This window comes from Xenopus tropicalis, chromosome 1 (genome assembly GCF_000004195.4).
Source record: "Xenopus tropicalis strain Nigerian chromosome 1, UCB_Xtro_10.0, whole genome shotgun sequence".
Taxonomy (NCBI): Eukaryota; Metazoa; Chordata; class Amphibia; order Anura; family Pipidae; genus Xenopus; species Xenopus tropicalis.
The window spans coordinates 65,908,697-65,923,653 of NC_030677.2; the positions used below are offsets into that span (position 1 = coordinate 65,908,697).

The 14,957-nt window shown below is 37.7% G+C and overlaps 1 protein-coding gene across 2 annotated transcripts in view; it reads right to left on the reverse strand.

The window, feature by feature from the left end:
• spata5 (spermatogenesis associated 5) overlaps positions 1-14,957 on the reverse strand; it is a 231,069-nt gene that overhangs the window by 215,895 nt on the left and 217 nt on the right. For both annotated transcript variants that reach the window (XM_004911116.4, XM_012955572.3), the window contains exons 2-4: positions 6,174-6,298; positions 3,697-3,854; positions 136-197 (exon numbers count right to left, since the gene is read on the reverse strand). In XM_004911116.4, the coding sequence (XP_004911173.2) occupies positions 136-197; positions 3,697-3,854; positions 6,174-6,298 (345 nt within the window). The remainder of the gene's footprint in view (positions 1-135; positions 198-3,696; positions 3,855-6,173; positions 6,299-14,957) is intronic.

Sequence of the window (14,957 nt, forward strand, 5' to 3'; positions counted from 1 at the left end):
TGGCTACTTAATAGCATTATTTATATAAACTATAGTAGTGTTTATGAAACAAACAATTTTTACCAGAGCATGGCAACAGTACATGATATTTTAGTCAATAGAAGTTGACTAAAATAAAATGTTGGACCTACTTACTCATGAACTTCACCAGGAAAGAAGAGAGCTCTTCCGTATTAATACCACTGGCATCTTTATCCCTGCAGTGGAGAAGGAAGACATATATTAATGAGAATGAATCTCAGAGATTACAGTACTGACAAGTATATTGGTTAGTTTATTCTTGCATTCTTACAGACATTGCTTGATATTTTGTCCAACCCCTGCTTAGGCCAAGCCCAACTACATTTGAAAACAAAAGTTTGGACACCCCTTGCCAATTTTCATTTTTCTGCAGGAATCAGAGTGTTTAATAAATAGCATAATAGCAAAAGTTCCTCAGTTGCTATGTCATTTTTAAATAGAGCAACAAATAAAATAGTAATTGTGTACAGTTCCTTGCAGATAGTTTCTAATTACAAGATCTTCCTGGGCAATCTTCCATGTTTAAATCCACCCACATATTTATAATGAAGTTTAGGTCAAGGCCTTTGTGGGGGCCAGGGCAGCTTTTGAGTTATACTTAGAATCAATGTTGTTGTAGGAGCCATTATCTTTTAAGCTCTAACTGCTTGGCTGACGGCTTCAAATTGGGATTCAGAATTTACTGGTATAAAGTGAAATACCTTCTTCCCTATACATGTCCTGTGTTTCCTGTGCCACTGGCTGCCACACAGCCCCCAAGTATAACAGCTCCAAACAAAGCTTTCTTGCTCTTCCAGATCTTGCCTTGACCTCCACAGTTCTCACTCAGTTCTGTAATTTCTTGCTAACATTACAGACAGTGAAAATTGTGAGCCTTAAGTCTTAATAAGGTAATTAGATTCGGGGACCTTGCAGAGTTTATCATTGGACAACTGGAAGGTGTTCGAACTTTTGTACATGCCACAATTACTATTTTCTATAAAACGGAACTGTGCAAATATGTATTTTTTTTTGTTAACACACTAATTCCTGTGGTATATATTTCCTACTTTTTACTTACAACATTAACAAAATATATAATTTGGTCTGGGATGCCCAAGCTTTTTGCATTCAACCATATATGTAAAAAAATATGTATTAAAAACTTCTAATAAATCACATTAGAATGGGAAATCCTGCAATCACACAAAAAGTAAACGGTGGATACAATTTATGGACCGAAATGTGATGACAGCCCCAATGGCTTCAGTGTTTTCAACCATGTGATTGAATGGTCCTATACAGTCTGTTCTACAAAGTCTGGTTAGTGTCACTAGCATAAAGCAGGGAGATAAACCCAATTTGTTATGCTAGATATACAAGTCATGGAGGGTCATGACTCATAAATCATATTGAAAGCTATATATTACAGTCAAATTAAAATTAAATATATTATACCAAATTCAATAACAATTCAAAGCACAGAAGATATATTAAAATCTAAATCTTGCAAAAGATGCCAAATCCTGACCCAAACCCTGGAATATCCATATGAACAACAGATCTAGATGTTTTTCAAATCTAATATTTTAGTAACAGAATGATCAGTTTCTCATTTACAAGAGTACAAGGCCATAAAAGGCTACCCCTACTGTAAAAAATGGAGGGGGCATATATATATATATTTACTACCATGTAAATATGTCAGTACCACTGAGGTAACAACAATACATTTATATTCATATTATTTTCATATTTTGATTTTTTATTTTTTTTCTTTTCTCTCATTTTCTTGCAAGTGAAAAGATTTAAATAATATAATTTGTTTGTTGTACAATAGACCGTAGACTTTTACTGTGAATTGCAAGTACAGTGAACCCTTAATTTTACATCCCCTGAACATTTATTTCATACCTTTTATACCTTTTTTTGGTCCCACCAATATATAATGCATAATACATTTCCCTGATTTTACATTTTTACATTTTTTCTGGTCCCCTAAAAATATAAAATGGGGGTTCCTCTGTATTTTTCTCTGGAAAACACTTTTAGATTATTAAAACAAAAACAAGCACAAAAATTATTGGTTAGCTGCACATCACTGGACAATGTGTTTTTATTCTTGTGTATCAGGTAAGATACATTTCTGATGGGAAAACAGCATTTGGTTTGTCCACACTGCTAAAGGATTCCTAAGTGTGACAGTAATTTTGTTTTTTCATTCATTTATTTAAAAAACATGTTGGTTACAGTACTGCTTTAACCACTGCTCTTCCATTTGACTATAAAGTTAATTTGCCAAAGGTATGGTTTAAGTTTCCACTAAAAAGGTTTGTACTTGTATTAACCAAGGAATTATTGGAACACAGTAAGCAGTGGGGTTTTTTTTGTTTGTTTTTTGTTACAGATATCCAAACTGACACAAATATATGAATAAAATAATATGCAAAAAAACTGACTGACTGGGGATATTACATATTCTAATAATAACATATAAAATATCCCTAGTCTATGTGGGTAAGTTACACCATCACATTTTTTAAGTGGCAAACAAAATGCTGCCTTTCCCATTACTAATACATTCTTTACATGAAATATACAAGATTTCCACAAGATGGTGCTATTACCACATCAAATAGAAATGCCATTAATGCAGTCTCTCCTTTTTAATTTCATTATCACTGTGCTCATGCATAAAGAGCCAACATATTTCACACAGTTGCATAACTTATAAATTATAAACCAGTAAAGCAGCTAAGAAGCCCACAAGGGCTTACAGTCTTAAAGATCCTCTTCCCTTCTGGCTTAGGGCAATTTAAATTTATAGTGGGTGCCCACATTTGATAAAGTGTGTATATATTTTACCAAAGTTATTTTTTACACTAGCATTTGTAGTACTCAAGGGCCACCTTTTATAAGCATTTACAAATACTGTTCACTTATTTAGAATTTTCCTAAAATTAATGCCCCAGTCTTCTGTATGGAATGTATTTAAAACCCAGCTTCCGGCTTTAAAGAAATGATCTGTTACTGTGCATTGTGCATACATTTTATCTTTCCACTGTATGTATGTATATCTTTATTTAAATTGCATTGTGTAGGGTTATGCTCAAATATATGCAACACCCACATAAGACATACATCATTAGACTCCCTTGATCTTGTATAACCTTACTCATAATAACAGTTCAAGACCACAGACAGAAGTGGGAGAAAACTATAAAAAGCTTTAAATATTAATTTAATAGCTGTTATATGATTTGGCAAATTTTGGTAAAAGGTTGATTATTCACTTCTGGTTCCACTCTCCTCTTTATCTTTTATTTTCATATTCTTTATCCATCTTGTTCTCCTGCTTCTTTAATTTCATTCTATTGAGCTATGTTAGCTTCTCTTTTCCTGCCTTCCCATTCTGCCAGTCAATGCCAGTCTTCCTTTACATTTTCTCTTTTGCTTTTTAAGCACCCATTGCAAATCCAAGCTGGCAGATGCTAAATATGCTGTACCTTAAGGATAGTGGAAGATGATAAATACTAGCTCAGTTGCATCAGAGTTGATTCCACTGGACAAACTGGTTGGTTCTTGTGTAGAGATTAATTCAGAGGGGTAGAGTATATATCTGTACGTGTCTGGCTCAACAGATACTACTAAAACCTCTATGTAACACACTTAATTAAACAGAATGGTTTACAATACCTAAATATGACTTCAATTGTGTCAGCTTCCAGGACAGGACCAGTCAATGGCTGAATAATGACTGAATCTCCAATCTTCACTCTGAGACTTTTCTGAGCCATTTCAGAGAGGCCAACTTTTCCAGCAGGCAAACCTGAGACAGGCCAAGCAGTGCTAATCTAAAGAAAGGAAAACTTTGTTAGCTGGCAGCCTTTTAAAGGAAAAAAACTTACATAGCAGATAAGTTCTGTATAATGATGTTCTACAGCAGGGGTCCTCAAACTTCTGACCCAAGGCGCCGGATCAAGGGCCCCTCAGATTGTTGGGGGGCCGGACCGCCATCACCAGCACATCCTGACGCCCCTACCCCCCACCGCCATCGTAAATTCCTCTGGGGGGCTGGATCCGGTTTGGAGACCGCTGTTCTACAAAATCAGTTACATGTGATCCTGTGCCATTTAGCTATTTTAACTGCCTCCATTGCTACAGAACAGTTTGTTTATAGCCAAATATCCAATAACTGCCCTTATTTGGCACCACAGGAACTCCATGTGTTGTTCGTCAACTCTTTTTACATTAGAATGTGGCTCACTGGTAGAAAAAAAGGTTGGGAATCCCTGCTTTAAGGCAACTTTTGTATCACCCCATAATGCTGTGTATATGCCAGAATGGGGAACCTAATGTCCACTGCCCATGCACAGTAAATCAACAACAGAATGGCTTAAACAAAAGAAAATACGCCTTCTGGAGTGGCCCAGTCCTGACCTCAACCCGATTGAGATGCTATGGCATGACCTCAAGAAAGCGATTTACACCAGACATCCCAAGAATATTGCTGAACTGAAACAGTTCTGTAGGAAGAGGAATGGTCAAGAATTACTCCTGACCATTGTGCATGTCTGATCTGCAACTACAGGAAACATTTGGTTGAAGGTATTACCTTCAAAAGGAGGTACAACCAGTTATTAAATCCAAGGGTTCACATACTTTTTCCACCTGCACTGTGAATGTTTACATGGTGTGTTCAATAAAAACATGGAAACATTTAATTATTTGTGTGGTATTAGTTTAAGCAGACTGTGATTGTCTATTGTTTTGACTTAGATGAAGATCAGATCACATTTTATGACCAATATAATTCCAAAGGGTTCACATACTTTTTCTTGCAACTGTATTTCTAAATGTTTGTAATAGGTATGGATTTTTTACCGAAAACATAATTTGGGTTTTATGATTAATTTGAAAAGGACTTTTATTATACAGCTTTTTATGTCTGGATGCCAGGTCCCCTTTAACTAAAATGGGCTGGTTCAGTCCTTTCCATTACACAGCCCGAGGACAAGATAGAAAAGCCTCTGTCTGCACCATAAACTAGATCAGTGCTGTCCAACTTCTGTTGTACCGAGGGCCGGAATTTTTCCGACCTGCGTGGTGGAGGGCCGATAATGGAAGCCAGTTTTGACCACTCCCCTTTTTGAAACTGCACCCACTTGAAACCACACCCATGTTATCACATGACCATACCCATATTAATGGTTGTAGTACAGCAAAAACCTGCCATACTCTGCCTGCCTGTGTGCCATACTTGGCTGGTTTGTGCCATACTTGGCTGGTTTGTGCCATACTTGGCCTGTGTGTGCCATACTCTGCCTGCCCTACCCTGCCTGTGTGTTCCATACTCTGCCTTCCCTACCCTGCCTGCGTGTGCCATACTTTCACTGTGTTTGCCATTCTTGGCTGGTTTGTGCCATACTCTGCCTGTGTGTGCCATACTCTGCCTGTGTGTGCCATACTCTGCCTGTGTGTGCCATACTCTGCCTTCCCTACCCTGCCTGTGTGTGCCATACTCTGCTTGCCCTATGATGCCTGTGTGTATGGCACACACAGGCAGCCTACAGTGACACAATGCTGGCACTGCTCCTACAGTCTGCATAATAACTATATATTAAAAAAACTTTTTAATTGCAGTACCACCTCAGTATATGTTCTTTTTGTAGTATGCAGGGATTATTTGTGGGTTTCTACTGCTCCTGAGGTGTGAACAGGGGAACAATGTGGGTGATTACAGCCTGAGCCTGAGGTGTGAACACTGCAGGGGGGTGAACAATGCAGAAACTAAAAGGTGTGAACAACACAGGGGATTACATATTTAAACAATAAAGCCTGATTACAGCCTGAATCTGAGGTGAGAGCCATGCAGGGGGGGCAGTTAATCACAGTACTGATACCATTTAAAGCTTACACAAGAGTAAGCCATCAAAGCAGCCAGACAGGTGGGGGGCCACACAGAGGGGGCCCGCGGGCCGCCAGTTGGACAGCACTGAACTAGATAATAGAAATGAACTACTAACATGGTAATCCTAAACCTATAAGAATATTGTGTCGCATTTTATAAACTATTTTCCTTGTCAATATTAACTTTTTTAAAGCTTTTTCATATTTATTCTTTTAAGCTTTAGTTTCCTCTGCAATGGTTAGAAATATTTAATGCCAGGTACCTCTTGTCTCCCAGCTGTGCTTGTAAGCAAAACAGGGCGCCCAATGCACACATCCAGTGACTTCATGGTGTTCAGCCCAAGTTGCACAAAGGAATATCTGTAAGCCTTCGGAACCTTGTCTTCAGCTAGAAGGAGAGGGGATGCCATTTGTCAGTTTGTTAGGAAAGATTTACATGTATGCCACAAAAACATAAGTTATAAATGTCTGTGTTCTGTACAGCAATTGTATTTTTTAATATCGCAAAAAAAACATATACAGGCAGTATAAATCGAAGACAAAACTATTGATACCAGCAAGGAGAATGGAAAGGAGGGCTATAAGGGAAGAATGTAGTAATCTCAGGAGCCTTTAGCAGTGAGAAAGTCATCAAAAAAGCTTTATAAAGCTGCCCACCGTTTTTGCTTGACTTTATGGAAAAAAATATGAAACTAATACACCTTTGTATTATTAAAATGCCTTTTAAGTGAAATGTTTGTTACATTTGATATTAAGAATGAATGGCACTGTAATTACTAGATAAAGTAGCACTAACCATACCTTAAGTTGCTGAAACTGTAGTACTAACTCCTGGCCATAAGATGGCTCAAAGAACATTATACTGGAAGAAGGGCTAGTGGCTCTATAACGTTTTCAATCTAGTTGTCTTTAATTTGCTTCTAAGGAAGCATCCCTGTGATCATTAAGTGTTATGTGTCTCTGGATAAACCTTGGTTCACTGTGGGTAAACCATGAGAAACCGTGAGAATGACTCTCATGGTTATGCAGCCAAGGTTCAACACAAAATGTTTACTCCCTGCATCAGCCCTGCAAATTCTTGTATAGTAATCCTCCTGTTATTCCTCTTTTTCATTAAATATTTTTGCCCACAGCTGCTGTTTTCTTCTTTTTTCCCCAGCACCAATTTGCTTCTGTAAAGGGCTATGCATAGTGTGACTTAACTACTGGGGGGCTGGGAGTGCAACTGCACTGGCAGGTATGAGTATGGGCATGGGGGAGGGGAGGCTACTAGCTTTCTCCAAACTCACCCTGTCCACTCCCAATTACACCCTCAAACCACTTGAAACTGTACCAAAGTTTAGGTAAAAACCACCTGTTTTCCAAATAGTTACTGCATCACCTACAATTGGATGTAGAAGTCTGGGCACCCCTTGCCAAAGTGATTATTTTGTTAATTTTGTAAGTGAAAAGTAGGAAACAGCTACTGCAGGAATCAGTGTGCTAAATGAATTGTTTACTGTAAAAATGTTACTGGGTAAATAGATAAAAATAAAACAAATGACAAAAATGTTTTTAATATAGTTAGTTAGCATAAATGTAATCTATAAAGGCTGGGGTGAGTGGATGTCTAACATAATAACCAGAACCCAACTTCTTTCTTTGCAAAATATTTGCAAATGTTAATGCATAGTCACATTTTATTTCACAGACTTTAAAGGTGAACTAAACCATAACAAAAGTATGGCCTAAAATGGCATATTTTATATACTGAACTTACAGCACCAGCCTTAAGTTCTCAGCATCTCAATAGCAGCAATGAGCAGCATGTGCAGTGAATCACAGAAAAGAAGATGGGGAGCTACTGCTAAAAGGCCAGTGTTGCCTTGGGCTGGTATATAAGCCCAAAACATATATAAATATGTACAATATTTCTAGCATTCTTCTTTAGTTAAGCTTTAGTTCTCCTATAAAACATAAGAACAAAGAAAATATTAATTGTGTCATGTGCAAATGTTTGGACCCCGTTCCACTTTTCCAGTAGTAAAAACTGCTTTTATAAGGTCTCTAATAACCTCATTAGGCCTTAATAGCCATTAGAAATGGTCACCAGCTTAAAGGAGACTTGTCACTGAGAAATAAAAAGCTAATAATAAAAGTAATTCCTTTTCAAATTAAACATGAATAAAATAATTCTATTTTTTATTTATTTATTTATTTTTGTAAAGCATTCATTCTAGGTATTTAAAAATATATTGCCTGCCCACATCTATTAGAGCAAAGGACCTGCTCTGATAGATGTCTCTCTGATACAGCAGTGGTGTTGTGCTGTTTCACATTGCAGTGCTGCTTGCACAATCATGATCTGCATATAAAGTCATCAGGAAGAAGTGCAAATACCGTATATACTCGAGTATAAGCCGAGTTTTTCGGCACTAAATATGTGCTGAAAAATTAACCCTCGGCTTATACTCGAGTACCTGGATGTGCCGACTCTGCTGATGTAGCACACACACCCCCCCCCCCATCCCATACCATCCCCCGCCCCCCGGATTGCGTGTTGATTATTGAAACACACATCCTGATTGTAAGCTCCTCTAGTGTCAAGTGTCACTTGTGTGTCTTTGATTTAGCATGACTAAATTTAACTTAATGCACTATTTCCCTGTCCCTAAATAGTGATGGGAGGAGGTAACATTTCTTGCTTAGTCGCAAAAATCCAGTTATAAGCAGAGCCAATACTGACTATGGTGTCTTAGTTAAAGGTCCGGTTTAGGAATATCAAGCGCCTGCCTGATATCCCATAACTGCACCTTTTGTATTTGGTGTGTCATTGCTATTATTTCTATTTCTATTTATGTATAAATGCAAATATGCAAGGAAAGGGATGAAACATGCTGGTTACTTGTACTTTAATTCTGAAAGTAGGCAGTCCCTTCTTAAAAAATCAGACTGGATTTTAATTTGAAATTGGCATCTAATTCCCCTCTGCTTAATGGGATACACTAATTAGCAATGTCTGAGTGCTTAGTACAGGCTGAGTGCTTAGTTGCTGGACCAAGACATCCCCACACCGGATTAACAGCAGAGCCTTTATCAGGCCCGTGGCGCGCGCGTGCACGACTGGGGTCCACTGAGGACCACCCCTCACGTGAACTGTGTCAAGTACTTGATTATTAGTATGGCAGCTTCCTTAGCCTTCCCAAACTTGCTTTTGACTGCTGCTGTAGCATTTTTCTTTCCCTAAAGTTATCTATTATTTATTTATGTTATTTATTTGATTATTGAAACTTAGCAGTAGCGGCTGCATTTCCCACCCTAGGCTTATACTCGAGTCAATAAGTTTTTCCAGTTTTCTTAGGTAAAATTAGGTACCTCTTGCTTATATTCGGATCGGCTTATACTCGAGTGTATACGGTATGTTGTTTTTCACTCACTGATTCCTGGAGTAGGTTTTCACTACTTTCCAAATAGAGGTATGGGACCTGTTATCCAGAATGCTCGGGACTTGAGGTTTTCTGGATAACGGGTCTTTCCACAACTTGGATCTACATATTTTAGGTGTACTTAATTTTTTAAAGCGGACCTGTCACCCTAAGAAATAAGTCCAAATTATTTTCTATATTGTTCATTGAGCAAAATAAACTTTACTTACTCTATATAAATAATATAAACCTTGTTTCCTTCCGTCTTGGAATTACTCAATCAAAGCAGGCAGGCACCATTTTGTGGACACTGTTATGAAGGCAAGCTTTGTATCATGCCGAAATCTTGTTTATGTGCCAGAATGGGGGACCAGATGCCCATCCCCTTGCATTGGCTACACAATTAGATGATGAGGAGGGAGGGGGAAGTGAGATGTGCAGTGACATCTAGGAAGTGCTGAATGGAAAGCTAAAGTTATTGTCTGCCCCGCCTCTATGCCTAAGGCATAGAGGCGGGGCAAGCAATATATGATTGACAGCTGTGATTTTTAAATGCCTTTATAATGGGTTTGGATGTGTTAATATAAAAATGAATTTGGGTTTTATGTTTAATTTGAACAGGACTTTTATTATACAGATTTTCATGTCTGGGTGACAGGTCCACTTTAAAAGTAAACTAAACTACTAAAGTAGTTAGGATCAAGTAGAAGCTGCTGTTTTATTATTAGAGAAAAACTAAATCAATTTTAAAGAATTATTTGATTAAAATTAAGTCTATGAGAGATGGCCATCCTGTAATTCGGAATTGTCAAACAATACAATGGCACTCAAGGCTACAAAAGGGACTAGCCCTTAATTCCAATTTTTTTATTGCGGTAGTGCAACGTTTCGGGGCAACACAACCCCTTTATCAAGCATACAAATCGGTGTAGTGAACAGCATTTTAAATCCCAACCCATTAATGAAATCACCATAATTAATTGGTTACTTGTTAATTGCATCATACAACAAAAGTAGAATCTATTAAAGGTGATATAACCCTATACAGGTCACACTTAGCATTTCAATAATCCATTACAGACTATGTGAATACTTGAAAAACCAAAAGCCAATATATATCATAGAAATACTGTGTCAAAAAGTCCATAAGAAAGTGATGTCTCAGTAGAATCCTAAAAAAGTGAAACATTATGTTCACTACACCGATTTGTATGCTTGATAAAGGGGTTGTGTTGCCCCGAAACGTTGCACTACCGCAATAAAAAATTGGAATTAAGGGCTAGTCCCTTTTGTAGCCTTGAGTGCCATTGTATTGTTTGACAATTCTGGATTTTTGGGAGGGTGCCAATCCCTCTGACAGTGAGCACCGGGCGCTTAATTTATGGAGAGTTAAGGGTGTGCGAGAAAGGTCTCTGTTGTAGGCATCCTGTAATTCGGAGCTTTCTGGTGTGCTAAATATAAAATTTGGCAAGTGGTGCTAAACATTTGCATCCAATTGTAAATAGGGACAATTGCAAGGTGCAGTAGGGAAGTTGAGAGCACAAAAGATATATGCATAAATCTGTGTTGTCTGTGCAGTATAAAGCAAGGAGAGAAAGGAAGGGAGAATACCTTTTTAAAGATGGCTGTCTGTTCAAGAAAACAGATAGAAAATGTGAAGTAAGTGTGACTGAGTAAATATTTGATTATTTGATTATTGTTTCAATATCTGATCCAAAAGATTAAAAATCCCATGATGTGGTTCTCCCCTACTGAGTCTACGATGTAATCTTATCATTGGCTTGGTGGGACATGGATGGCCAAATAAGGTAAGGATCTTCACATCTAGTAACTTTTCAAAGTACTTCCTCAGTAAGGTCCAACAAGCCAGAAACACTTGGCAATGTATCCAGGAAATACCTTCAGAATGACCCCAAGTAGAGCCAAAGGTAAAGAACTGTACACCTCTTTTAAAGGATCAGAATGATGGGGGGGGGGGGGGGGGGGGGGGGGGGGGATTTGCAGGGGATAAGGTGCTTTTAGAAAATGTTCTGCAAGATCTAACCCTTTTGTGTAACCCATGTTCTTCTACCAGCCCTGCATTACACAAAGCCTTGTGTAGAACTCTACATTGGTAAAGTTACCTACCCTATATACCCAAGTATAAGCTGAGTTTTTCAGCACCCAAAATGTGCTGAAAAAGTCACCCTCGGCTTATACTTGAGTCAGGTGCCATGGATTCCTCCAGACCCCGTTTGTGTGACCCACTGCCCCCCCAACCTGACAGGCTAGACTGTATCTGATAGCCGCACACTATTGACACGACTGGTTAATATGTCACAGGACCCTGTACTGACTGCGAGCGAACGCGCATAGTGTAGCCAGCTATCAGGATCTGTTCCTGCCAGTTCTGCAGCTGTCAATCAAGTGCAGGAAGTGAGGTACGAAATATTAGGCACCCCCCACTGATTACATCACTTACCTCTACTGGCCCAGAGTAGAAGCACCACACTGAATCTTCATCTGCTTCTTTCAATCTTCTTTGTGGCCCTGGTCTGGGTGTGCATGTGCAGTAGAGTAAAAGACTGTCTTTTTGCCTCTAAGTTTGTTTTTTCACTCTACTGCGCATGGGCACCTGGACTGGAATGTAAAGAAATTACATTAAGAAGATGATGAGAGCATGGAGCTCCTACAGTTATCCCAGGCCGGTGCAATTTTCAGTGAACAGTAAAACTGGCCCAAGGTCTCAGGTAAGCTATTATAATCACTGTGGGGCTCCTAACAGTTGGACATTCCCCGGTTATTACATCTTTCTTGCTCCTTAAAATAACCACAAAACTTTAAAATATGAATTTAGGGGTTGTAAATAAAAGCAGGTATAAAAGCTATGGGCTAAGGGTTTTTACACATTACAGGTATAAGACCCCTTATCCCGAATGCTCGGGACCAAGGGTATTCCGGATAAGGGGTCTTTCTGTAATTTGGATCTCCACACCTTAAGTCTACTAAAAAATTAATAAAACGTTAATTAAAGCCAATACGATTGTTTTGCGTCCAATAAGGATTAATTATATCTTAGTTGGGATCAATTACAAGGTACTGTTTTATTACTACAGAGAAAAAAGGAATAGGTTTTAAAATTCTGAATTTTTTGATTAAAATGAAGTCTATGGGAGACCGGCTTTCCATAATTCGGAGCTTTCTGGATAATAGGTTTCCGGATAAGGTATCCCACACCTGTACAAGATTCTAAACTGACTTTAGAAATCAGTGATGTTTCACTTTTAGCACTCTTTTTGTAACAGTAATATATTTGTAACAAACATGCCATGAGATCAGAGAGAGATGCTTATTAATGCATCTTACAGAGGAATTAATGAAAATACTTCCTAACAGAGATTATTGCATAGCCGTGCTAAATAATTTAAGGGATGGGATTTCTGATGGGACCTGCACACAAATGTCAGATTGTAAAGGAGTAAAATTGCTCCTATGTCAAAGAGTATTTAATAACCTATGTAAATCATATTTTCCAAGGAGTTTAATACAGTACATTAGGTATGTTTAATGCATGTATACAGACAGTGTTGTTATACCCTGGTAACTTTATACTCAGACCCATGTCTGTTATGTTTATGCATCACCCTACAAATAAAAGGCCAGGAGAAACTTTTTGGCCTACAAAGCAGCAAAAGGAAAGTGCAATGCAAAAATGCTTTGTAAAAACAGCTTTTCCTAAGAAGGCCAATACTAGGTAACATTTATTGTGTCCTCTCAATTCTTAATATATGCAGAAATATACTTAATCATGCACCAGCAGAGAATATGCCACCAATAGTCACAAAGTGAAAAATGCTCCTTTTCTTTCACAGGGAAGAAGCTTGCACTGACATAAATCTAAAACACTTAAGTAACTAAAAAAAATAAATAATAGGGCTCAGGAGCTATATTATAGCAGCCATGGCTTCCTGGTTACTTGGATATGACCAGCTCTGCAAACATGCCCTTGACTGACTCATACACATTGCATTAGACTTTTTAATTAGTGAACAGCAATAATTTAATTCCAAAAATGTAAAATTAAAGAGGGGTTTATTTATTATTATTGGTGTGATTCATTCATAATCAGGGCAAAAACAACTATATATTTAAAAAAATAAAAACCTAAATTGTGCCACCCAAACCTGCAGAGATTCCGTTGAAGTCAATGAGAAGTATCTTCAGCATCCAGCAAATTTGTTTTAGGGCTCTAATCTCACTAAAAGACAGCTATTGCTGGGATTAGCACAAGTTAGAAGAATTGTATAACCCCTTTTTATACCTTATTCAAATACCAATTACTTTTTGTCCCTACGTCTGCAATAATTTCACAGAAATAGCAGATCCTTAATTTTACCCAACATTACAAATATTTTTATTAACAGGAAAAAAGGTTTGTCCCTTTTTGAAATAAAAACGCACACTCGGTCTGTACACAATAACAGTATATTTTATTTATATTACAACAGTCAGTATATTAGGATTACAGGTTTTCCATTTAAATTCTCCCTGGGCTATTTCCAATGCCGGGGTTTCAGTTCTTTATTGTAGTGGGAATCACTCAGCAATGTATTATGAATGTTACAAAATACTCTTTCACACAGGAGCAGGTTGTATTTAGTAGCACGGTTCTATACAGCTATAAAACCTTAGCAAGCAATTCACGCTGCAGGGACAGCCTGATGGGTCACTTACACTGTGATGGTAGTTTTGAGGATGACTGTAATTTGGAATGGTTAACTATGGCCCGATAAAATATATCCTAGTCTAGCAAGCAGAATATAAGGGTATTTTATAATAGCAAAAATCAGAGCTGCACAGGCAGCCCTATGGCACTACCTGTGTAAACAGTGAAGGGTTCACATCTCTTAAGTGAAAGGGATCAAGGGGGCCCACGTTAAACAGTACTAGGACCCATTTTTAGGCTCTAACCTTTGGGTTAATTATAAATGTTTTACCCAAACTTGAATTCCAGCCAGCAAATAAAGTATCACGTTGTACCAGATGATCTACAGCTGAGTTAAGTAAAGCTTACATGAAATGAGAGCAATTAAAGGGGATATAAACCCAAAATATAAAATTTGGCCTAACTGAATAAAAAAAAGAAACTATACAACAACACAATTGAAAATATTGCTTGGTCTCAAATGAATTTGTAAATATAACTACTTTTGAAAGCAGTATCTTTATGTTCCTTACAGTTCTTTACGCTGGTAGATCTGAATTTTGAAACAGTGTAGGAAATGGCAGCTGCTTCATAGACCTATAAAGAAGCATGTAAGTCTGACTTCTGCTACACAGTTTCAAGAGTCAGAACCAGCAGTGTGGAATGAGAACGAACAATACTGAGTTCCACTGCAATTTCATTTACAAATAAACCAATTTATTTTGATGTGAAGGTATATTGTTGATTTGCTAAGACTTACACGATGCAGAATTTTATTTCAGGGTTTATATCACTTTTAATGTAACGATGTAGAGCAGATGTACTAACTTGGAGAGCGGCTACTTGTAAAATCAAAACTAATTATTTGCAGTTTTGGATATCTGTATTTTGTAATATTTGTATAAAGAATGCATATTACTGTCGCAGCCTGTAAAAGAATCCCCGCAAAACCAAAGTAC